The sequence below is a fragment of the Ambystoma mexicanum genome, chromosome 3p, assembly GCF_040938575.1.
Source record: "Ambystoma mexicanum isolate Mex_15411 chromosome 3p, UKY_AmexF1_1, whole genome shotgun sequence".
Taxonomy (NCBI): domain Eukaryota; kingdom Metazoa; phylum Chordata; class Amphibia; order Caudata; family Ambystomatidae; genus Ambystoma; species Ambystoma mexicanum.
In genome coordinates, this window is record NC_090925.1 from 906,811,847 (window position 1) to 906,837,132 (window position 25,286).

At 52.5% G+C, this 25,286-nt stretch overlaps 1 protein-coding gene across 12 annotated transcripts in view; it reads left to right on the top strand.

Moving 5' to 3' along the window:
• The window catches only part of ATXN2L (ataxin 2 like), a 1,584,242-nt gene that overhangs the window by 442,611 nt on the left and 1,116,345 nt on the right, over positions 1-25,286 (top strand). For all 12 annotated transcript variants that reach the window (XM_069652163.1, XM_069652162.1, XM_069652157.1 and 9 more), the window contains exons 4-6: positions 24,001-24,072; positions 24,357-24,507; positions 24,754-24,875. In XM_069652163.1, the coding sequence (XP_069508264.1) occupies positions 24,001-24,072; positions 24,357-24,507; positions 24,754-24,875 (345 nt within the window). The remainder of the gene's footprint in view (positions 1-24,000; positions 24,073-24,356; positions 24,508-24,753; positions 24,876-25,286) is intronic.

The following is a 25,286-nucleotide window of genomic DNA, read 5'->3' on the forward strand; positions in this document are numbered from 1 at the left end:
GTTGGGCATGCCTGGTTTGAAGACCAGGAATTTTTTCTTGAATTTCTTCCTACCAGGCTTCGAAAGAGGTGGGATAGGTGATAGAGTGGCAGTTAGAGTAAATAGGGGAAATAAAGAACACCATGGTGGGAGAGGGCAGAGAGCTGGAAGGGGAGAGAGATGAGGAAACCGCACAAAGCACGATGAACTCACCTGACGGCCTAGCAGCAAGACGGGTGCAGGCAAATCGGGTGCACAAAGTCACATAAGTCGCCAAAAGGGGTATTGCGCTTATTCAGCAGAGGAGGAAGGAACAAGAGGATAGTGTCTTAAATCGGCAATCATAAGGCACTTGTGATAAGCCACACAGCATCCTCCTTCGTCAGCCAGCACAGTCGGCCCACCTTTCTCAATGTTATGGCCTACCAGTCATAGTGCAACCTGTCCTCAGCGGCTACAAACTAAGACGTGCAAGTTGTTCGAGTCAATCGCAGCTCAGACCACGTTCCTCTCCCAGTGTGAAGGCCTCCAACTTATAACACTTAAAACAGGTCAAGCACACGTGGAGAAACTCTCCAGCCCCTGATCCCGAACGTCCTAAGCAGTCGGCACGCAGGAGGGACATCCAATTTCCTGACAATGCACTGCAGGACTTCAAGCAGCTGCCCAATACAGTTATGGGCTCTCACCGCTCCCTACCGCGCCTCTTACTGTGACTGGACTCCCAAGACCTGCAGGTAGAAACCAAGATGTCCACATAGGCTCCCCGACGACTTGGGGCCTCTGACAATCCAATGGGCCTCAAAACCTGTTTATACCAGGCAAGGCCAAATCCTACTGATCCACGGTACATGTAATTACGCACACCTGCCAATGTAGTGTAGCCCAAACCCTGCAGCCTTGAGCTGCCCAGGCAGGCCCTGGTGCTCCTCCCGTTTTGTGCAAGCTGGGGTGCTGAGGATGTGAACTTACTCTTCCGAAGTGGCTTGTGTTGTAAGGAAAATCCAGAAAGTCTTGCACATGAATCGAACAGGATGAAAGTTGAGGCTGCTAGTCGAGAATTAGCTTCAGGCTTGGTTACACAAAGTGAAACTTTTAATTTGGGGAAAGCCACCGTTTGAAGGCGAGGGTGGGAGGTGAGTAATTATCTCGCCAGCAGCAACAGTGCGCAACTGCCTTCAGCCATGCCTGTGTAATGGTCTGTCCGGGCGAAAAATGCTCTCTGGAACCAGCGCTGACTTTGGGCCACCAAATCCCTCCGTGCAGGGGCGTGGTTGCTTCAGCAGCTCGGCTCCCTACATGTATTGCCAGCCCTCCTGTGAGGGACTGGAGGCCTCAACTCGGGCGTTCCCTGTTGAGTCCCAGCTGCGCCGCAGTCCCCTGTGCGGTGAGCCCTCCAGATGCTCCACAGATGCCTGCTAGTGGACGAAGCCATGAATGCACAGGCAAGTACACCAAGGTCCCACCTTGAGTGGAGGCTGAGCGACCTAGTTACCAGTCGCGAGATCCAGGCGGGTTGAAGGTGCCATGTTGGTTTTTCAACACTGAGCCTGCAGACGCTGAGGACTCATCTGCATATTTCCAGATGGTGAAAACACGCCGGCTGCGGCACACCAGGCTCTGCTGCACCAAGCTGCATATTAGGGGCCACAGAGAGAGATTAAGGGGGCATTTGGGCCCTGTTGTTGGATTCCAGTTGGCAGCGATTATGGAGCTATACTCCATGCACTGGTTCCTTGCAACACTAAACTGATCCTCTTGTAGGTACTTTCCATCAGGACTGTTATAAAGTAGTGGTGGTATGTGATGTCATTGATGGGAAAGGTGCTTGTCATCAGGGGCTTGGGACCTTTGACTTCTCTCTGTTTTCAGGCCTTGGCAGTGGTTGCTGGGTGCCAGGCCCACCACTGTTGTTCAGTGGTCCCTCCACCCACGAAGGCAGTTGACTTTCAGTCTTCCCCATCACCAGAGCTACCTGCTCGGTCAAGGTACCCGCCTTCCAGCCTGCAGCTAGCAGGTCTCTTGTTCAGCACGTCACTGCTGGTTCGGTGACTTGGCGTGGCTCCTCCCCCTCCGTTGGTGCTCCAGGGGTCACCTCTTCATACACTTGCTATTCTCCCAGCAAGGGGATTGCCTCCTCCATTTATAGTTTCTCCTTTTTATGTTATTAGAATCAAAGAAATGCTGTCTGTCCTTGATCCTTGTCTTCAGGTGAGGTTCACTATTGTCTGAAGCCAATAGACTCACAGCAGAATCTTTGTGCAATGTAGTTTTAACAGAGAAAGCAACTGTTCTTCCAACACCTCTATATGCAGAAAAGGTGGTTTGGACAGGGAGTTCAATGCTGGAATGGGAATCCTTGTCCCCAAGAGTGGAGTTATTCCCAGTGAGGTCTCACTTGCCAAGACCAATAGGGGAGGTTCTTGCATAGCAAGCTTACTTCCCTAGCCTCGATGGGGGGGTAGCTACCCTCTGGGGAGAAGGGACGTATAGTCCAGATTCGTTTGATCACTCTTGTGAAACAACACCAAACTTTGCAAAAAACATTCAAAGTTGGGTCCGTCTATTTTTATTGCAACATTTCATGCAGTTTTGATGAACGACACTAAAGTTGGAAGCTGTCCAAAAATTGATTTTCTCTGACCCTGTAATGCACACACATGCATTGATGTCTTAGAACATTAGTCAAGTTAGCGAACATCACAGCAATTTCCCCGAACATCTGAGATGTTAGCAGGCATGGGAGAACAATAAACACCAGATTTGTGACTCACCACCCAGAGATTTTGATTTTTTTATGTGTAATGTTTAATTTGCTTTTACTACTGTATTTGTGCACTACAGATGCAGTTCCTGAATCCAAATGTCGTCCATTTCAAAGGCTTTGATGGACTTCATGTTTTTAATTGACCAATCAGTAGCCATGTATGATGTACTCTAACGTCCTGTCCCCTTTCATCCATACTGCATGGGCATTCCTTCCAAGGGACGGGAGATGGAACCTTTTTCACCAGAAAAAACCTTCTTCCCCTTTAAATGTATAGGTGCGTGGGGGTGCAGCCCTGGGAGTATGCGCTGCCCTGACTCAGCCGTCAAACCCCAGACCCCTTTTCCGCGTCGACTGGAACAGGCTGAATTCACCAGCGCTCAAGGGTTTGGCTTCGGCCATGTAATTCAACGTGCAAATACTTCTTCCCTTCAAGTACTCAGTCCTCAGGCGTCACGCTCCTCCCCGGCGCATTTCGACTTCACCAGGGTTCAGCAGGTGTCCATCATGCGATGGGCTTTTCCTGACTAAAGACCCCCACGCCCTCTGCCTACAGTGCCATGGCCCAGACCACGGCTGGCAAGCTTGTACCGCATGCAACACGCGTTTCCTCGAGGTCTCTGAAGAACAGACAAACCAGGTGGAGGGAGCTCTTTCAGAGATTGCCTCCTGAGGACCTAAAGGACTTTGTCTATCATTGATCCAGGACCAAGGTAGCGCTGCTCTTTTCCAGTTCACCCCGCAAGGGAGAATCCTTCCGAAGGACTCTCCTGCGCTGTAGGGACCGCCCAGGTCCTGGTACCAGCACAAGGACCGAGGCTGAATCAGCTACCGGCCGACAGTCAGAGGGGTCAATGGATCCTCCCGGTGACAGTGTTGAGGGACCGGAAGGTTCTTTTACCGGGTCTTCACCCGAGTGGCTACGCCCTAGAACCGGCACCATGCCTGAGGGGGAACCCATACGCAGTTCTACTGGCAGATCCGCCAAGGGCAAAACGCCTACCGGGCCTCGGCCTGAGGAACAGAGTAGGCCCCATGATCCACACTCGAGTACTGGATGGGGCGGGGCCCAGTGAGCTGAGCAACACGAAGCAGGCACGTGGAAGATAGCTTGACAAAATGGCAGCTGTCAGAAAATCCAGACATCTGGCCGACGACGCTCCAAGGAAGGCAGCAGGTGGTGGAACGTGTGTCAAGGTGGGACTGGTGTCAACCAGGTATGTGGCTTACAGCTTACCCATCCATCGTGCAAGACAGGTTCCTGCTGCGTCCATATGGGCAGGGCACGCAACGGCTCCAGCAGCCGCTCGCTACCCCGTCAATAGCGCCTACCACCACTTCGTCCTGCGAGGACAGGTTCTTTGAACGGTTCCTCAGACATATGAACTCTTCCTGGATGTTACCAGGTATGCGCTCCCATGCCGCAGGCTCTCGTACAGGCACCCCTGGGCCCTGTTCAGCCTCAACAGCCCGCTCCGTCCCCACAACAGATTGTCCAGGCGGTTCTGCAGTAGCCTCTGGCTCCGGTCTCTTCACCGCAGCCCTCGGCTTCAAGCACCCCTCCTCCGGTCCCAGCCCAACCGGACAGTTAGGTGGACACAGATGAGGAGCCGGACCCTGACACACCATCTTCAGCCAAGGCCTTCGTCTTGCAGGCCTAGCAGAGTACTTGGGCCTTCCTCAACCGGAGGTCTAGCAACCAGCAGAGGGCATCCTCACAGAAGTTCTCACGCTATGTCCCATGACCAGAACGGGGATCCCAATGCAGAAGGACGTAGTTGCCTTGGCCAAGAAAGGTTGGCTCAAGCCTTGATCAGTCAGCCCGTGAATAAACGCCTGGATGCCAAGTATAGGGAGATGGAGGGGGAAACACTCTTGCTATCGGTCCATCCTCAGCCACACTCCTCGATCGTGGTAGCATCACTGTACTCCAAGCCTCAGTCGTCGTCCTCCTCTTCTGCGGCGCTGCTAGGCAAGGAGGAGATGATCTTGGAGGAGTACAGGTAGAAGCTGTATTTCAACGCATCCTTGCACCTTCGTCAAAGCTGTTAACCAGAGGCTCTGGTGGGAAATTGCGGATTTCCTCCCAGAGCTTCCGCCACAGAGCCAATCATGATTCAAGGTGGGATTGGCAGAGGCCAAGATGGTGGCGCAGGACATCATGGAGTCCACCGTGGCCCACATTGACACCTCTGGCCGTGCCATCTGCATTGCCATGGACATGAGAAGAATGGCCTGGCTCTGTGCTACGAAATTCAACCCGGATGTCCCGGAACGCATCTTGGATCTTCTGTTCGAAGGGGATGACCTCTTCCACGCCACAACGGACGAGGAGCTGGACAAAAAGAAAAACGGCTTTCAAACAGCCAAGTCTTTATCCATCCTGACAAAGACCACGCCCCAAAACGTACACCCAGTCACTGCAGCGCTTGGACAAGTGGCGTATATACGGAGGGTTCTGCGGCTTCCAAGAGCGGTGATTCAAAAAGCCTGACTGTTCGCCGACTCAACATCGACTCAAACATCAAAAAGGGGTGGGGGGCAGTGAGAGTAAGGGCTTTTTCCAGTCCTCCTCATCCGCAACAGCCTCAGAGGGAAAGAAGGCATGACACGCCCCTCCGGGTCCACGCGTCTCCAGTGGGGGGCAGGCTTGCTCTCCATGCACATTTCTGGCACCAGAATTTCACAGATCCCTGGATCCTCTCTTTAGTCTCCATGGGGTACTGCCTCCCCCCTCCCCTCACTCCCACAGAAACTTTTTCCGGAGATCCGGTTGCTCGTCGAGAGCCAGGCAGTGGAGGAAGTCCCAGCCTCCCGCGAGGCTTGGGCTTTTACTCAAGGATTTTCGCCATTCAGAAGTACCAGGCGGGCCTGATCGTTGTGCTGGACCTTTCCACCCTCAACCTCTCCCTACCTCTTCAATGATGATGGCGCCTGCAATGTAAATGCCCCTAATGCGCCCAATGTTGATGCTGGCTGCAGTTCAAATGCGCCAATGTTGATGCTGGCTGCAATGCATATGCGCCCCACCATACAACCCCTGCTGTGCCAGTTGTCATAGATGTACCCATAGCTCCTGACCATCAATGCTCACCAACCATCATAGGTATGCCCCATGCCACTTCTGATCCCAATGTTGACTTCTCTAAAGTTGCAACCACCACCTCTACCCCTAAGAAGAATTGTGCTAGTCCACACCTTCGATTGTGCCTTGGTCAAAGTCCGCTCCATTAATGCCCACGCTCTCGACATCAACGGCCTCATCATTACCCATGACCTTGACATCCTATTCATTACCAAATCATGGCTACACGAAACCTCGGGTCATGTGCTGTCACTGGCGCTACCCTCTGGCTACTACATTATCGGACAAGACCGACTTAACAAGGGTGGAGGATAACCGCCCTGATAACAAGAGTCACCATCTATCAGAAAGACCGGTAAGTTCATAGTCAATAACAGTGATTGCCTCCATGCTAAAGTCAGTATCTCTCACAACTGCACCACCTCAATGCACCTGGTCTACCGACCACCTGGACCAGTGGGGGACTTCCAAGCAGCCCTTACTCGCCTCCTATCTGACACCCTAAAGAAATCTTCAAAGGCTATATTACTATGAGACCTCAACTTAGGCCTTAACGACGATAATGACCCTGCAGCCAAAGCACTCAATATCACACTTAATACCTTTAGGATTCAGCAACACCGTTACTGGGCCCACTCGCAACCAGTGTCGGTCCCTTGACTGGATCGCCCAACACAACTGCCATCTCATAATCACCGCCAACGCACCGACCCCTTGGTCTGACCACCACCTTATCCACTTTGGCATCCCCACTGCCAGAAACAAACATATCCCAGCGCCACACATGCCACGTACCCTTGCCCGAAGCTCCAGGCAACTCGCAAAAGAAAGCCTCATGCCTCATCTATCAGGACCCGCCTTCAGACCCCCGTTCTCAACTGATCCAGAAATCCTGGCTCTCACTTACAACAAAGCCATCAAGGCAGCAGTTGAAGATATTGCACCGCTAAAACTATGTAAAGCCAAACCTACAGGACACACCAATGATTGGTTTACCACCGACTTCTTGATACTTCGAACCAAGAAACTTGCAGCCCTAATACTCTGGCAATACACCCAAATCAATAAAACAAAAGAATACAAGCAAGCCATCATTGGAGCTAAAGCCACCTCCTTTGAAACCAGAATCCAAGAAGCTCAATCCCACACCAAAGATATTCTGCATCTTTAGGGACCTAGAACAAAGACAAAACTTGGTGTGAAGGAATCCAATCAGCCATGCTTATCAAAATAAACACACTCCAAACCAAAATTGAATCATCCAGACGAACTTTGAAGACCCCCCGACCTCTGCACTACTACCACCCAGGGACCCCTGCGCTCCCTTCTCCTTCAACAAAATTGAAGAAAAGGACATGATTAACATCATGAAATCCATTAAGCCATCCAAGTGCAGAGGAGACACATGGCCAGCCAGTATCATCAAAGAATGCGCTAGCCCACTCGCACCATTCCTCACAGCTTTTGTGAATGCCTCATTTGCCACTGCCAAAGTTACCACCTGCCTTGGGTACGCCCACTTATAAAAAAAAAAAACCTACTCTGACCCATCATCCCCCAATAACTACAGGCCCATCACCACAGTGCCCTTTCTGCTCAAAATACTAGACAAAGTAGCATACCTCCAGGTGCAAAAATTCATTGAAGACGACAAACTCCTTGGTGTGCCAATCAGGCTTTCGCCCAGGACATGGGACAGAAACGGCGTTAATGGACCTAAAAAAACAGATGTATGAGGCTAGGGATGCCGGTAAATCGGCTCTCCTCCTCCTAGATCTCTCAGCAGCATTTGACCTTGTTGATTACAAGGTCTTATGCCACCACACCCAAATTCTCACCAGACGCCACTGCATGGAAATCCTTCCTGCAAGGAAGAACCATGCAAGTCTTCTCGGACTCTGCCTCGGCCTCACCCACCATCATTCTGTGTGGTGTACCACAAGGGTCCTGCATCTCGCCCCCCCTCTACAATATTTTTACGCGTTCCCTCTTCCGCATTCTAGACGTGCTAGGTATCTCGTATACTAATTACGCCGACGATACCCAGATCCTCCTTACCCTAACTGGTGATTGACACCGACTCCATGACCCTAAATAACATTTCTCCAGCATGGGGTCTGGTATGGATTCACATGCTCATGAATATTCCCCGTCAGGGAGGGGGCGCTAGCGAGCCGAGCAAGATGGTGGCTTCCTAGGGAGCTCTGCATGGCCCCGACAATATCCTGAAACATCCATCCTGCTGTGGTGCCCAAACTCAACACAGAGCACGCTGCTCGGATCCCGGACGCCGTGCTGCACATTTTGATACCATCCGGGCCCCGAAGATCCCAAAATCGACGGAGTTTCAGACGACTGGCTGCAGCCCACCGGATCAGGCCTCCCGAGACGGGCGGAGGAGGAGTGCCCCGGCGGTGCGGATCGCTGCGACGCCAGTCTCTTCGACAGCGGCCCACCGGGTGGAGTCGGGTTGACGTTCGCGCCCCAGGCGCGCATAGAGACGCTGCGGTCTCCGTCCCCGCAGGGGCTCGTGGTCCGGCGAGAGAAGGAGGTAGGAGCCCAGCCGGGCGCGCGCCAGCCAGCGCATTCAGGTGCCCCGCCAGCCCGGCGTACTACGAGCTGGTGCCGGCGCCAGCCGTATCGCCTGCGGATCCGCCGGTACCCCTATGGCGCCTCGGCCCCGGCCCCCCCCGGGCGGCGGACACCTCCGTCTGGCGGCTCTCTCCTGCGGGCGGACCAGACACGGAGAAAAACCGGGAGAAGGGCCACGACAACAGACACCATCCTTCCCACTCCCCGGCCTCCAGCCCCCGGAACCAATACAACAGAACCAACCAGTGCGAACAGGCTCATGCCGCTTACCACAAAAACGCCTTGAGCACCAACTACACTGGTGGGGCAGCTGAGTGCGACATCGGCACACTAGCCCAGTGGCCACAACTAGACACCTAACGGCAAACCCTTTGCGATCTGATGGCGCCATAGCGCTTCCCCCACGCTCCAGTTCCCGGCCATTACAGCTGCAGAGGACCTCCAAGCTCACCATGGTCCGGGCACTCTCTGCCCATACACACTAAACTCTGCGGCTACGCTTCTTCATCACCAGCGTCGGCACAGGGCCTCAGGCCCATCACACTAGCGGGTGAGCAACACGCACAGCCAAGGGGGGGGGCAGGTGGAAGTGCGCAGACAATGGGGAAGACAGACAAGTCGCAGAAAAAACTGAACTTTGAGGCCAGCTCCTCCACCAGGCAAACAGATCCCAACGGCAGACCTGCATCCCCGATAAAAGTCATGGAACCCACCGAAGACCCGACCCTCGGCCTCAATATTAAAGACATTCTCCTGGACTTGAAAGCCGGAATTGGCAGCCTGGGGAGCAAACTGGACAATCTGTCTTCCAAAGTAGATCGTATCCAGCACCGCCTCGACCAACATGCCGACAGATTAGACAACGTGGAGCATCGTGTGTCAGATCTCGATGATGGTGCGGTGGCCCTAACCACCAGGGTCTCCGCGCTAGAATCCCAACTGAAGGCCGTCTCCGCTAAGAATGAAGACTTAGAGGGCCGCTCCCGGAGAAACAACATCAGAATTGTCGGGGTCCAGGAACAACAAACCCAGACCAAAATGGAAGACTATATCGAACGCATGTGTACCGAACTGTTCGGTTCAGAGGTCCTCTCCTCGCTATTCATAGTCGAGAGAGCACATAGGATTCCTGCAGCCAGACCTATTCCGGGAGCGAACCCACGCCCGATCGTAGCTAGGATACTCAACTATAGAGACCGAGACGCAATACTCAAAGCAGCCAGAGAAAAGGGGAAACTCCAATTTGACGGCGACCCCATCCAAATTTTTCCCGATTTTTCATCGGCAGTACAAACACAGAGGCGTTCCTTCACGTCCATTAAGCGCAGACTGCAAGATAACCACATCCTTTACTCCATGCTGTATCCCGCCAAACTCCGCATCCAGCATGGCGGGAGGGCGCATTTCTTCACCATACCTGAGGAGGCTGCCGAATACCTGGACAGGACCGGTTGCAGACCTGCAGCCAATGCTCCGAATCTACAACGGGACGAACGGAGGAGGAGAAACCCAACATGAGTCCCTTTCTCGACACCGCTGAGCGGAGCAACCACATACTACTCACCACAGTACACCAAATTTATCGATTTCGGGGCCACGCGGCCTCCGGCTCGGCAACCTGCGCCCTAAGCACAGCAATGGCTGTAGTTTATAGTCACGGGTGGGCACATCGTGGGCGTGTTGTGGGTTGCCCACGCAAGGGAGGGAAGTTGATGATCTTCAGTTACTTTTTTATGCTCGACCGCACCCGGGCCTCCCCCCACTCTCATCCCAAGGCAGCAGCACCGCGACTCACAAGTCACTCGGAAGACAAGCCCTTCAAACTCCTACGTGGATCTAGATTCCGGTTTCACCCTCAGATCCTACTGGACAGGAACCTACCTGACTTCCTAAATGTCAGCAACAACATTTAAAATAGCCACCTGGAACATCCGTGGCGGTAACCAACCAGCGAAGAATAGGAACATTTTCCAGTATCTACGCAGACACAAAATCAACATTGCCATACTCCAAAAGACCCATCTCCTGCCAATGACGGAACTTCAGTGGGCCAAATCCTGGGGGTGCCATAGATATTTCTCGTCGTACTCGTCCTATGCCAGAGGGGTTGCGATCCTGATAGATAGAAAGACCAACTTTAGCCTAATTGAATCACAGAAAGACTCTGAGGGAAGGGCCCTACTGGTGAGAGGGATAATCACAGGGAGGGAAGTGGTGAATGTGAACTCCTACGCTCCAAACACCGATGGCCCCGACAACTTCAACTGGGTGATGTCCCAACTTGGAAAGTTCAATACAGCAACTATTGTATGGGGAGCCGACCTAAATACGCCAATTGACCCCAAACTTGATAAATCCCACAACACAACTGGGAACCCGTCCAAAGCCAGCATGCAAGTCCGAGAGAGATGCCAAGCGTTCGATCTTTCGGACACATGGAGACAGCATAACCGCAATGCGAGAGACTTCACATTCTACTCATCCGTCTATAACACAAGCTCCCGGATTGATTACATTATGGCATCTACCCACTGCCCGTTCTCATGGGGAACGAGTCAAATTCTACCACGCACTCTCTCCGATCACTCGATGGTCACACTTGAGGCCTCCCTAGCAGGCACAACGGTCCCCGGACTAGGATGGAGATTCAAGCCGGGCTCACTTTCGGATGCGGGCTTCGCAGCTGAGTTACGTCAGGAACTGATAGCCTTCATTGAGATCAACCAGGGTTCTGTCGACTCGGCCAGCAGTGTATGGGAAGCGCTGAAGTGCTTTGTTCGAGGAATATGCCTATCCAAAGAAAACGGGATGTTAAAGCTAATCCGTAGAGAGCTCTCCGACAGCGAACAACGTCTAAAAGAGATAGAGTTGAGAGCCTCCACGGCACCAAACCCTCAACTCCAAGCAGAATTGAAAAAAGAACTCCTGAAATACAGGGAAACAGCCGAAAGGGAACTAAAATTCCTCAGCCGCGCCCACCGAATCCGTCAATACGGAGAGGGACAGAAACCTGGTGCGCTACTAGCCCGGCTGCTCTCAATAGACAAAACCCCAACCCGAGTGGAATGCATCAAGGACGCATGCGGGCAGCTGGGATACACAGAAGAGGACGTCGCCAATACATTCCGGGACTTCTATCAGAACCTATATAGTTCCAGGGGTGGCTCGAGCTCAAATTCGATACAAGAGTACCTCAACGACACTGAGTTGTACTGGGTAGAGGCAGTCCTACGAGAACCACTGAATACACCAATAACAGAAATATTGGACACAATAAAATCCCTCCTGAGCTCCAAAGCGCCGGGACCAGACGGGCTCACGGGAGAGTTCTATAAAGCACACGCGGCTATCCTGGCGCCTCTCCTGCTCCAAGTCTATGAAGAATCTGTTGAACGGGGCAGCCTCCCCCCTACGATGCATGAAGCCAATATAATAGTGCTGCATAAAACCGGTAAGCCCGCAGACGAATGCGCTTCATACAGGCCCATCTCTTTGATCAACCTGGACAATAAGATTCTCGCAAAAATTCTCGCATCACGACTTCTCCCTCTTATGCCGGCTCTGGTAATTGGAGACCAAGCCGGATTCATTCCGGGTCGCAGCACTACCTTTGGCATTAGGCGTCTGTTCGGTGTTATCGAGGCCATAGACCCCACACAACAAGCAATAGCAGTGCTTCTTGACGCTGAGAAAGCGTTTGACTCTGTGGAGTGGCCTTTCATACTAGCAACGCTTACACAAATGGGCTTTGGCAAATTCTTCATTAAGTTAGTGTCACTATTGTACAACAACCCCCGGTCTTACATCACCCTGGACAACACTAGGTCCTCGGCCATAGCACTGGAACGTGGAACAAGACAGGGATGTCCACTCTCTGCTCTGATCTTTGTCCTCATTATGGAACCCATGGCGTCGCGACTGAGGGAATACCAAATTCATAGGGGTCTTAAACTAGGTCCTCACAAACTGATTGTCTCCCTCTACGCCGATGACGTGATACTGTTTATTGGCAACCCACAAGAAAACCTCAACCCCGTAATGCGTGAAGTAATAGTTTGGCCAAATGTCAGGCCTTACGATTAATCATTCCAAATCTGTAGTGTTTCCCCTGACCCCCAATACAGTCGAATTTGTAGACGATCACGGCTTCAAGTGGGAAAACTCAAGGGTGCGCTACTTGGGGATTTATGTCTCGCAACCACCACGACATATATAGAGACAACTATGTGTCTGCGTTGAACGCCATCCAAGAACGGATACACAGGTGGAAGACGCTTCCATTAACACTGTGGGGCAGAACCTCCTTGACGAAAATGGTCATACTCCCTAAGCTCCTGTACCTGTTCTCTAATATCCCGCTCCTGCTCCCCAAAGCCTTTCTCCTGAAAGTCAAGTCCGTAGTCCTGGAACTTCTATGGGCAGGTAAACCTGCGCGCGTCGCGTATAACACCCTAGTTCTTCCAACGTCAAAGGGGGGGCCTAGCATTACCAGACATAGAAAAATACTATTGGGCAGCCCAAGCTCATTTTTTGAGCTACTGGTATATGTCCCACTTCGTACGCCCACATGTGCAGGTAGAACGCGCCCTAGCCTCACCAGACCTGCTCAGTGCCATCATTATAAGTCAAATCCCAGTACCACATAACTCGCTGAATACAGCACTGTCCACATATGCAATCTGGAAAAAGATGGCTGTCAAATACGGCGTGACCGTAAGATATTCCCCCCTATTACCCATCAGACACATCCCGGGCATCCCACTCACGAATGAAAAAGTTTTCCTAATCTGGGCCGATAAGATAAATGTCCACTCCTTCGGGGACCTCTTCCCGGAGGGCACCTTCCTCACCCCACAAATGGCCAAGGACAGAGGGGGGGAACACCTCCCTGGATATATTCCTTTATTTTAGATTACGCCACACCCTGCACAAACTGTTTCCTTCATTCCCCAAACAACCCCCCACATGGGATCTGCTACACAACACCATCCAGGTGCGGGGAGAGGGGAGGCTGGTATCGCGACTTTACAATTCCCTCGTAGCAGACACAGGAACACCTAATCCTAAAACACAGCAAAAATGGGAATCTGCCGTTCAGACATCAATAAGCGCTGAAGACTGGTCCTATATCCTGCGCCAAACTCAAAAAGTCGCCATAAACACACGCTTTAAACTAATACACTTCAACTTCGTTCATCAAACATACTACACTCCAGTTAAGAAGCATCAACATCATCCAGAAGCCTCGACCCAATGTGAACGGTGCACGACGCCACACGCAGATTTCCTTCATCTAGCATGGGATTGCCTGGGAATTCAGCGCTTCTGGGTCTCGGTCTTACAAATAATTGCAGACATCATAGGGGAGCCGGTGGCCCCGCTGCCATTGGCGGCTCTTCTCGGCCTCACTAGACATCTACAACCCGCATCCCGTAAACTAGCGTCACTCCTGCTGGTCCTGGCCTGAAGGCGAGTCGCCATGGCGTGGAGCCGCGGCCCTCTACCCAAAATCGAAGACTGGAAGAAAGACGTAACATACTGCCAGGACGTAGAGTGAATTTATAAGAACCCTACCTTTGCACGCTCGCCCCCCGGACATTTGGGGACCATACATCGCATATCTGCTAAATAGTACTGTATCATCTGATTCCGATACCACTGGAACGTGAAATGGGGCTTTGTGACTGAAGAACTAATGTATAACTTTGAGTCAGTTTTAAGCAATGAGCGCATTGATACCTGTTTTGTTGACACGGGAGTGGTGGGGTAGCCTTGGCGGGAGAGCTCGTTAGTGGGTAACGTTATATTATTCCTTTCTCTTGTTCTTTCCTTCTCCTCCCTCTCCCCCTCTTTTCTTTCCTTTGTTATTAAGAGGGTGCACCATGTTGGCGCACGTGTACCGATGATATGAAAAGTTCAAAAAATAAAGTTTAAAAAAAAAAAAAATGAACATTCCCCGTCAGGCCGGGAATCCTCGGTATAGAAAAAATCAGTATCAGTTTCGTTTCTGATCTGTCTTTCTCAGTAGTAACCAATCACTGGTCTCTGGGTCATACTGCCCCCAGCCAATGGCTGCCCTCTCCCTAAGCCCCGCCCCTGGCAGCCATCCTCAGATTTTTATCGCACGTTCAAGTGTTGAGTCCTCGTGCTGTAGCTCTCGAGCTTTTGCTGCGTTTTCGCGCTTTGAGATTTTCTCTATTTTTTCGGTTAAATAGAGCCTCAAGCTCCACCGTTTCTACATCTGATCAACGGGGATCCGTTTCGGGGTTTCTACGCCCCTCAAGGGTGAAGATTTCGTCGAGTTACGCTTTTGGAGGATTCCAGAAGTTCCAAGGCCTACCCGGACATGGCCCAGGAGAAAGGGAGCTCAACGCCCTGGAAGCTGTTCAGGACCTGCCCTGGATGCTAGCTTCAGAACGTTTTCAAGGAGGACGAGCATTCGTTATGCCTCTGTCTCCATGAGGACAAGACGCACAAGGAAAAGAACTGCGCGTTTTGTGGGAACATGTCGGAGCGGACCATGAAGGATCGCCACCCCGTCTCTCCAACTGGCTGGAAGGTAAGAGTCCGCCAGGCGAGAAGAAGAAAAAGAAGTCAGAGCGGTCTTCTAAGTCCTGTGAGGGTGCCCCGGCTACGGGGGCCTAACAAAAGGCTAAGCACCGCGAGTCTGCGGGCACCAGGAGCGCCGAACTGTCGGGCTCCTTGGCTGCCAGGCAGGGCGCATCCTCCCCGGCTCCATCAACCACGAGCCAACGCTCTGGCTCGGGTAAGAGGAAGTCCGAGAACCCGGCGAAGCTTCTGGAGAGGCCCCGGTCGATCTCGAAGATTCCGGCAGAGGGGAAGCGAGGCTCGGACCCTCCCCCCAAGGTGAAGGCCCCAGGCATACAGAAGGTGACGTTGGCCTTAATTCCCCCTGCTAAGAGCTCGATTGAGGATGTCGCCACGGCCCTGGCTCAGCCTGTGGAGGCTACACCAGTGGAGGCGCCCTCAGGTACCAGAGTCTCCCTGCCACCGCGGAGGGGGGAGTCTTTCAGGCCCATTGAGAAGACCCCCACGAAGTCCTCGTTGGAAAGGATGGGGGAGGGGCTGGTGGCCCTCGTGGATACGGACATGACCTCTGAAGAGGAGCTCATCCAAGTCGTGGAGGAGGCCCAGCCCATCAGGAGGGACCCCGACGAGGGCGACGGTGTCGCAGACGAGGCTCCTCAAGAGCCCTCGCTCCCGTCGTTTCCGGCGCCACAGGAAACCTCGGCGGCCATTTTGTCAGCCATCCAGTGCTTATGCTCTGAGATAAGGACTAGGTTGCCCCTTCACCCGACTGAGGTACCTGAGCCAGACCCGACGGGGGAACCGGAGCCAGGACCTTCGGAGAGCCCACCACTTAAGAGGAGTACGACACATCCTAGGCCTCCTCTCCCGCCTCTGTGGCCTTCTCTGCCTTCCCCCCGTCCACTACCCACGGGGATGATGCACGCATGGACACGACTACGACGGGTACGGATGACGACGGAGGCGACGTGTCCCCCGTCGCCCCCTGCCCGGGCGTCCCCACCCGATTAGATTGGATCCTTCCATGCTATGATTTCCAGGGCATCCAAGCTCTTCCAGCTCTGCCCCGAAGAAAAGAAGGAAGGTTTCCTTTATCAATGGCGCAAGGCTAAAAGGAAGACTGTCCTCGCCGTACCGCTTCTTGATGACATCTGGGATGAGGGGCTCGCCCTCCTCAAGAACCCTGCCACAGCTCCTGTGAAGAGGGACCGGTACGAGAAGAAGTACCGGGTCCCTGACGCTGCCCCTTTGTGCCTTAGGGCGCAACCTACCCCGGATTCGGTCGTTTCAGCGGCGGGCATCGGCCTTGACTTCATCCTCCCCGCCGGACGGCGAGGGTAGGAAGCTGGATGCGATGGGACGACGGGTCATCTCATCTGCATCGACGACCATCAAGGCGGCCAACGCCCTGGCCATCGTAGCCCGATGCGACAGGGAGTTGTGGTTCAAGATCGCCCCTACGTTGGACTTCCTTCCGGACGCCAAGAGGGCTGAGGCCCTGGAAATCTTACAGGAAGGTGAGATTGCCTCGGATCAAGCCATTACGGTGGCTACGGACATCGCCGACACCGGTTTCTGTCAGTTGGGCAACAGCGTTTGCCTGAGACGACGAGGATGGCTCAAGGCGATGGATTTCCGCCAGGACGTACAGACCAAGGTTTTGGACATGCCCTTCGATGGGAACAACCTTTTTGGCAAGGCGGTTGATGAGTCCCTTCAGGCGATCAAGACGGACACGGAGACGGCCTGTGCACAGGGTGTGCTCCAACAGCGACGGCCGTCCTTTCGGAGCTCTGGAGGCAGACAGGGTGCCTCCAAGGGAGCCGACAGCAGCTCCTCTATGTACCGTCAAGCGGCAAGATCTTCGCAGGAGGCCTACAGGGGACGCGGCAAGTCAGGTGGATTCCGCTGTCGTCGACAAGGTGGTCAAGGAGGCAAAGCGGCCTCCAAGCAAGATTGGACCGACCGTCGGGTCGGGCCCCCGCCGAAGCACCCCGGTGGGAAGGCCGGCTGACGAAGTTCGTCGGCGTATGGGAGTCCATCTCCACCGACCATTGGGTGCTGGATGCCCTGGCCCTGGGGCACGCCCTCGAGTTCCAGAAGAGGTGCCCCCGCATTCCTCCCGTGGCCAGGGAGGAAAATCGCGTCCCTCAACTGCTGTTGGAAGTAAGGGCGATGCTCAGGAAAGGTGCCATCGAGCTTGTCTCAAAGAGGCTTCGGGGCTCCGGAGTTTACTCAAGATACTTCCTTGTAAAGAAGACTGGACCTGCGACGACTGAACAAATACATCAAGGCACAGAAGTTCCGGATGGTCACCCTCCAGCACGTGCTGGGACAGCTGGAGGATGGCGATTTCCTGTCATCGTTGGACTTGGAGGATGCATACTTCCACATCCCTATTCTAAAGAGACACCGAAAGTTCCTCAGGTTCGTGGTCAAAGGGCAGCACTACCAGTTCAAGGCCCTCCCGTTCGGATTAAAATCGGCGCCCAGGATGTTCACTAAGTGCCTAGCACTGGTGGCGGCGTGGCTGCGCCTGCAGGGGGTCCACGTCTACCCCTACCTGGAAGACTGGCTTATACGGGCAAGGACAAGGGAGCTCACCGTGGAACACACTGCGAAGACCGTCCAGCTGCTCACGGACGTGGGGTTCTCCATCAATTTTCCAGTATCCCACCTTGTCCCATCGCAAGTCGCCCTGTTTCTGGGAGCACAGCTCGACACAGTGGCGCGGCGGGCCTCACCGTCGGAGGAAAGAATAAGGACCATCCTAGGAAAGGTGCAACGTCTGCTGGCCACGGACGTGGCCAGAGTGAGGTCTATCTAGTCCCTCCTCGGAATGATGTCGTCCTGCATTTATCTGGTGCGCCACTGCAGACTTCGGATACAGCCCTTGCAAGAATTCCTGGATCCAGACGGGCAGCTTCGAGGACAGGATCCCGATCGACGAAGCATTCCGTCAGGCGATACGATGGTGGGGTGTCCGCTCTCATCTGACGGCGGGGACAGGTTTCCTAGCCCCGGCCCACCAGGTGACGGTGACGACGGATGCTTCCCTGGAAGTTTGGGGAGCGCACACAGGGGGTCTCCACACGAGTTGCCTTTGGCTCCCGGAGGAGAAGACTCCATCAACATCTTGGACCTCCGTGCAGTGTACTGGGCCCTCAGGTCCTTCCTTCCATCCCTCAAGGGCAAGGTGGTGAGGATCTTCACTGACAACACCACAATGTTTTACATTCGGAAGCAGGGCGGAACCAGATCCCCTGCCCTATCCAAGGAAGCCCAGGATCTGTGGCATTGGGCCGTCGCCCAAGGGATGTTTCTGGTACCTTTTCATCTGGCAGGGATAAAAAACACCATCGCCGACTCACTCAGCAGAGAGCTGCGCTTGTGCCACGGGTGGGAACTGCGCCAGGATCAAGTGGACCGACTCTTCCGACGATGGGGCGAACCCCAGATCGATCTCTTTGCAACGGCGGCGAACTCCAAGTGCCGGAGGTTCGCCAGCAGGTTTCCCCAACTGAGGAGCATGGGCGATGCTTTCTCGTTCCCCTGGGACGGCCTGTTCCTTTATGCATTCCCACCGTTGCTACTCCGGCTCATCAACAAGCTCAAGAGGTCCCGGGGCAGGATGATCCTCGTCGCACCGGCGTGGCCGAGGCAGATCTGGTTCCTGGACCTTCTGGACTTGTCAGCGTCCACACCAGTCAAGCTGCCGACGGACGCGGATCTTCTCTCCAGAGAAGGAGGCGCCATTCTTCATCACGAACCAGAGTCGCTGAACTTGCAGGCCTGGCTCCTGCAGCACTAGAGTTTGGAGGATACGACACACCGGCCGACTGCAGAGAGGTTCTCGCGAAGGCCAGGGCATCCTCAACTCTCAAGTGCTACGGACACAAATGGAAGAGGTTCTCTGTCTGGTGCCATGCACAGAAGATTAACCCTCTGCAGATTACGGCCCCTCAAGTATTGCCGTACCTATTGTCCTTGGCCAAGGCTGGCCTATCTCACGCTTCCATCAAGGTACATCTGGCTGCCGTCTCACGTTACACCAGAACTACAGGACGGGCGTCCTTGTGGTCTCATCAACTGGTGAAGGAATTTATGAAAGGACTGTTCCGATCATTCCCGCCGGTGAAGGCCCCTGCCCCGGCGTGGGAGCTCAACATGGTGCTGACTAGGCTCATGGGGGCCCCATTCGAGCCTATGCATTCAGTGCCGTTGAAGTTTCTGTCGTGGAAGACAGCATTCCTCGTGGCCATCACCTCTGCACGACGAGTGGGAGAGATTCAGGCCCTGTCTTGCAAGCCTCCATACTTGACTTTTCACGACACGAGGGTGGTGCTGAGGACGCACCCCTCCTTCATGCCCAAGGTGCCGTCGGACTTCCACCTCAACGAGCCCTTGGTGTTGCCAGTTTTCTTCCCATCGCCGGCTGAGAGGACTTTGCACTCGCTGGATGTAGCTAGAGCGCTGAAGTTCTATGTGGACCGCACCAAGAGTTTTCGGAAGACATCACAGCTGTTTGTGAACTTTGGACCTGTGAATCAAGGGAAGGCTCTCTCGAAGACTTCCATTTCCAGATGGCTCTCCGGCTGCATCATGCACTGTCACCGGTTGGCAAACCGACCGTTGCCAGGCCGTCCGAGGGCCCATTCGACCCAGAGCGATCGCTGCTACTACGGCGTTCCTCTCTGGTGTGCCCCTGCTGGACATCTGCAGGGTTGCTACGTGGACGTCGACGCACACTATGACGAGATTATACTGCGTCGACCAGGATTCCAGGGAGGAGTTCAGGGTCCGCCAGGCAGTGCTTCGCAACCTGTTCGCCTAAGGTGAGCCTGATGAGGAGGTAAGAGTTGCTTAATGTTGAGTTGTTGTATTGCTTGATATTGAGCCTTTTGCCACCTCCCGTGGTTGTGCATGTGTATACTGCTATGTATTCTTATATTCATGAGCATGTGAATCCATGCCAGACCCCATGCTGGAGAAGGAACAAGTTACTTACCTGTAACTGTTGTTCTCCAGCATGGGTCTGGCATGGATTCACATGCGAACCCTCCCGCCTACCCCTCTGCGGCTCTTCACTTGGTCATACTGCCACTTCACGTGCTACCAAATCTGAGGATGGCTGCCAGGGGCGGGGCTTAGGGAGAGGGCAGTCATTGGCTGGGGGCAGTATGACCCAGAGACCAGTGATTGGTTACTACTGAGAAAGACAGATCAGAAACGAAACTGATACTGATTTTTTTTCTATTCCGAGGATTCCCGGCCTGACGACGGGGAATATTCATGAGCATGTGAATCCATGCCAGACCCATGCTGGAGAACTACAGTTACAGGTAAGTAACATGTTCCTTTCAACACAGTCCAAGCCTGGATGGCAGTAAAGGGACTATGCCTGAACTCTGACAAAACGGAGCTACTCCTTTTCGGCACCAACGAAACACTCAGGAGCCTCGACCCGAAGTTCAGCCACTTCAGCATTGACAATATCAGAAGCCCAGATGCCGATGACCAGACATGTCAATGCCATCGCTTCTGCGGCGGCCTACCACGCTAAACTTATGACAGCAGCCAGACCATTCCTATCCAAAGAAAATTCCGTCACACGAGCCATTACTGGCTCAAGATTGAACTATTGCAATGTTTGCTTCTTAGGAACCTTCACAAAAAACTTGGCTAAACTACAGGTCATTCAAAATAATGCCCTATGCGCAGCCCAAGGCATCCCTAAAAGATGGCACATCACAGCTGCAAACAAAAAAACCCACTGGCTTCCTATCAAAGCGAGTCATCTTCAAAGCCCTTGCTCTGACACACAAAGGTATTCACCAAACCGCTCCCACCTACCTCTCTGAAAGAGTCCACCCCATCTCCGCAACCAGACCTACTAGAACGCCTTATGCGAACATGCTCACAGTGCCCAAATTTAAGAGCTCGAGCTGGTGGCGCCAGCTTCCCGTACCTAGCAGCTACGCAATGTAATGCCTTGCCACCCACACTTCGAGGTGACAGCTCACACATAGCTTTCAGAAAAGCTGCCAAAACACTACTTTTCACCTAACCGCACCACACCTCAGCTACCCTAACCTACACCTGCCTAAATGCATAATGTAATGTCCCTGCAACTAAGTGTAACTGCAAGTAACAGTGCTGCGATGCCTAGGGGCTGCCTTATGCGCTATACAAATATAAAATAAAAATTCAAGATGGTTACGCCAACTTTGATAGCGGAGACATTGTGCAAGGGAGACTGCTCCCTGGATCTGAAGGACGCGTACCTACACTCCCGATCCGGCAACCTCATCTTTCTTTTCTACGATTCAGGATGTTGGGCTACCATTTCCAATACAAGGTGCTTCCTTTCGGCCTCAACCTGGCCCCCAGGGTCTTTGCCAGGCTGATGAACAGTGGCAGCCCCCCTCAGGTCGCAGGGCCACTGCATCTACCTGTACTTCGACGACTGGCTCGTCAGGGCGGCATCTGCGGAAGCTGTGCGCCATACTTCCCACGCTCTTATGAAAACACTGCATGAGCTGGGTTTTTCACTAAACCTCAAGGCGCAGCTGCAGCCCACACAGAGACTGACCACCTTGGGTCTCTTTTGGGACACATGCTCTGAGAGAGTACCAGATCTCAGAGAGGCCGCCCATTCACCCCCCCGACGGGAAAGCGCATCCTCTGGCGCAGCAAGGGGGCAGGGTCATCCACCCCATGCCACAGAAACTAGCCCTCACAGCGTGGTTCCTGAACAGGTCATGCTAGGTCATCTCAGCCTTTCCCAGGCTAACCTAGAGATCATACAGGGCGCCAGGAGCAAGTCTACCAGGGCCCAGTATAAGAGAAGTGGACCAGGTTCTGCTACTGAGCAGACTCTCTAAAGGGTATAAACCCCCTTTCATGTACCTTGGACGAAGTGCTCTCCTTCTAAGCGCACTTCGCCCACTCAGGTTTGCAGGTGGACACTTGTTGCACTTACTTGGCAGCCATTGGAGCTTACAGAAACTCGTAGGAGGAGATTTTTTCATCTTCCAACCCGATTGTCGGGAAACATTTGACCGGACTCACCAGACTCTACCCGCTTTAAAGAGGCCACATCTCGTTTGGGACCTCAACATAGTTCTCGGGGGGGGGGGGGGGGGGGGGGCGGCCCTGGTGCACAAACCATTTGGACCAATGGCATCAGCGGACATCAGGCTTGTCAGCATTAAGACGGAAATCCAATCGCTGGTCGCCTCAGAGCCATATACTACATTTCACAAGGATAAAGTAGTCCTGCGGACACACCCAGCACTCTTGCCCAAGGTGCCTTCTGCATTGCATCTGAAAAAAGAAATGGTGCTTCCGACGTTTTTTGCTGAGCCCAAAGACGAGGCGCAGAGTTCTGCACTGCCTTGATGTCAGGCTTGCCCTGAAATTCTACTTGTACAGGACCAAGGGCTTCCGCAAGTGAGACGCACTTTTTGTCACCTTCGGCTGATCAAGACCGGGGTATCGGGCCCCTAAGGCCTCCATAGCCCGTAGAATGGTCTCGGCCATCTAAGAAGCTTACGAGGGACAGCACAAGCCACTACTGGCCAACATGCATGCCCACACGGTCACAGCCAAGGCAACGGCGATCCCTTTCCAGCGGCATGTCTTCAGGCAAGTCATAACCAGGGCGCCCACATGGGCTACCCCTTCGGCTTTCTGCAAGCACTACTGTTTGGATGCTGGTACTAGATCAGATGCGGCTTTCGGACAGGCGGTTCTTGGAAACCACTTTGTCTAAGGAGGGTCTCCTCTCCTCCCTGGGGCTACATCCAGTTGTAATTGCCCATGCAGTATGGAGGAAAGGGAAACCGGACGTAAGAGTAATAAATTACTCACCGTAGTGACTAACCTACTCTTAATCCTTAGTCCCCTTTCCTCCATACGTCCCTCGACGCGTCTATCTGGACTGAGGTGTGGCACTGTAGGGCGGAGTCAGGGCAGCGCATGCTCCCAGGGCTGCACCCCTGCGTGCTTCTAAATTTAAAGGGGAAGGTTTTTTTCTGGTGAAAAAGGTTCCATCTCCCGTCCCTTGGAAGAGACGCCCATGCAGTATGGCGGAAAGTGGACTAAGAGTACGTTAGTCACTACGGTGAGTAACTTATAATTTTGAGGTGGTCTGTTTGGGAGTCTTTGGTGGTGGTTTTCTCTGGACGGTCGTGGTATTCCTGTATTTTCTGTTCTTTCTACATCTGCACTGAAGGAGAGGTATAGTAGTCAGGGTATGTAGGCTAGTGTCTGGTGAGCCTGGGTGTATGCATGGAATCTTGGAGTGAAATGTAGGAATGCTGGCTGAGTGTTCTGTAGGATGACAGTTGGCGATTGAGCTGGCCTCGGTGTGGATGGACTAATGGTTTCTCCATATGTACTCGCCTCCTCATTTAGGATCTTGAACTGCAAATACATTAACCAGCGGATCTAACTTGGTCATCTTAAAGGAACAAGTCACTTCAAAATGCTAATGAGGTCACAGGATTGGTTTTAAAGTCAGCCATTTTGTTAATGCTCAGCGAGCAAATGGCTAAATTTGTGCTAAAACGTCAACACCTTGGTGCAGCCCCTGAAAAAAGCACAGCGGCTAAAATCTTATTTCCTGAGTGTGAACACTTAACCAGTGACAAAATGAAGCACTTTTGCAGTACGATCGATTGAAATCTTCAGTTAAATAAAACTTTCATACAAAGCCTAAGTGTGTAGGTGAGGACTTGGTTTGCTTAGATTGAAGTATAATTCAATTAGTGACATCATCCTTGCAAGTGTTCCATCGTGGGGCAAGGGAGGGGTTTAAGTACTAAAGATACCAGAATCTCAATCGAGCAATTTGAGTTCTGGTTTTATTTGTGGCAAGTATTTGGGTTTGATGACCCCAGCATAGCAAATACTGTCGCATGACTGATAGTCAGTATGCCAGAGGAGCACTGATTTCTGCTCAGTTTGAAGTGTTGCAGAAACCCATAGATCTGAATTTGTATGACCTTTTTGTTCTTTGTTGTAGGGTTCCACGTGTGATGTAAGAGTGAAAAATGGCGACGTTTTCCAAGGAATCTTCAGAACGTTAAGTTCTAAAGTAAGAATTAAGAACATTGATTCATGGGAGTTGCATGAAGGCTGGAATTCATTAAACCGTACAGAGACCTACCCTGTGGATTTCCTCAGTGTCTAGCTGACAGCCTATTTAACTGGCAGGCCAGAGACTGAAGCAGTCAACTCATTGTTCAATGCTGCAGTACAAATTGGTACTTCACAGCATGGGTTTTCCTTTTAGAGGAGATATTTTGCTTTGCTTGCCTGCTAATCAGTGCCTTTTCCCCTTTGTATCTTGTTCATACTCCCTTTTGTTCCCTCTTGCAGTTTGAACTTGCTGTGGATGCTGCCCACAAAATGACTAGCAACTCCTCTGTTGGACCCAGGGGGGAAGAGATAGTCGACACTATGGTCTTCAAACCCATGGACATTGTGCTTGTGCATTTCCGCAATGTGGATTTTAACTATGCAATGAAAGGTGAGGATTAAGTTAATCTGCGAGTATCAAGTGGATATGGGAGATGTTAAAATAACATGAAATAGTACATCATTTATTGGGGATTTGGCAGAAAATGATTAGGGCCTCCCTATGCTTGCCTTTTGCATGGATCAGTATATTTGCTTTGTAAACCCCCTGGAGAATGCTTACTTGCCTGCTTCAGTATTTTTTTGTATGACTGTCATAACCTTTCCCATTTTGATTGTTGCGTAATCATTCTTTCAGATAAGTTCACAGATTCAGCCATTGCGATGAATTCTAAGGTGAATGGTGAACACAAGGAGAAGGTTCTCATGCGCTGGGATGGAGGAGAGAACAGCGACGGCTATGACTTGGAGTCTGATATTGTAAGAACCCCTGCCCACCTACTCCATGTTAGGAAAGATTTCTCTTTTGGCAACTTTGCCCTTAATAGGTATATGGACCTGTCCTGAAATTTTATAAGGAAGTGAAGCCTTCATCTGCACTCCCCTGGCCTTTTGCAAATTTGCTATGGGGAATCTGATCAGTACTGGGAAACTGTTTCCCTTACGACTTACAATTTTGTAGCTTTTCAAAATCGCACACAGCATCTTACAAAGCAGTGCAATGGGGATACCTTATTACCACTTCAGTGTTTTACACTTAGGATTTTTAGTTACTTTTAGATGTGCCTAAAGACAATCTGGTGGCAGCAACAATATTTTTTACATTTTTGTTATTTCTAGTGTGCACATTTATTTTTACCCTGTTTTGCTCCTTTGTCGCCAGTGCCCTAA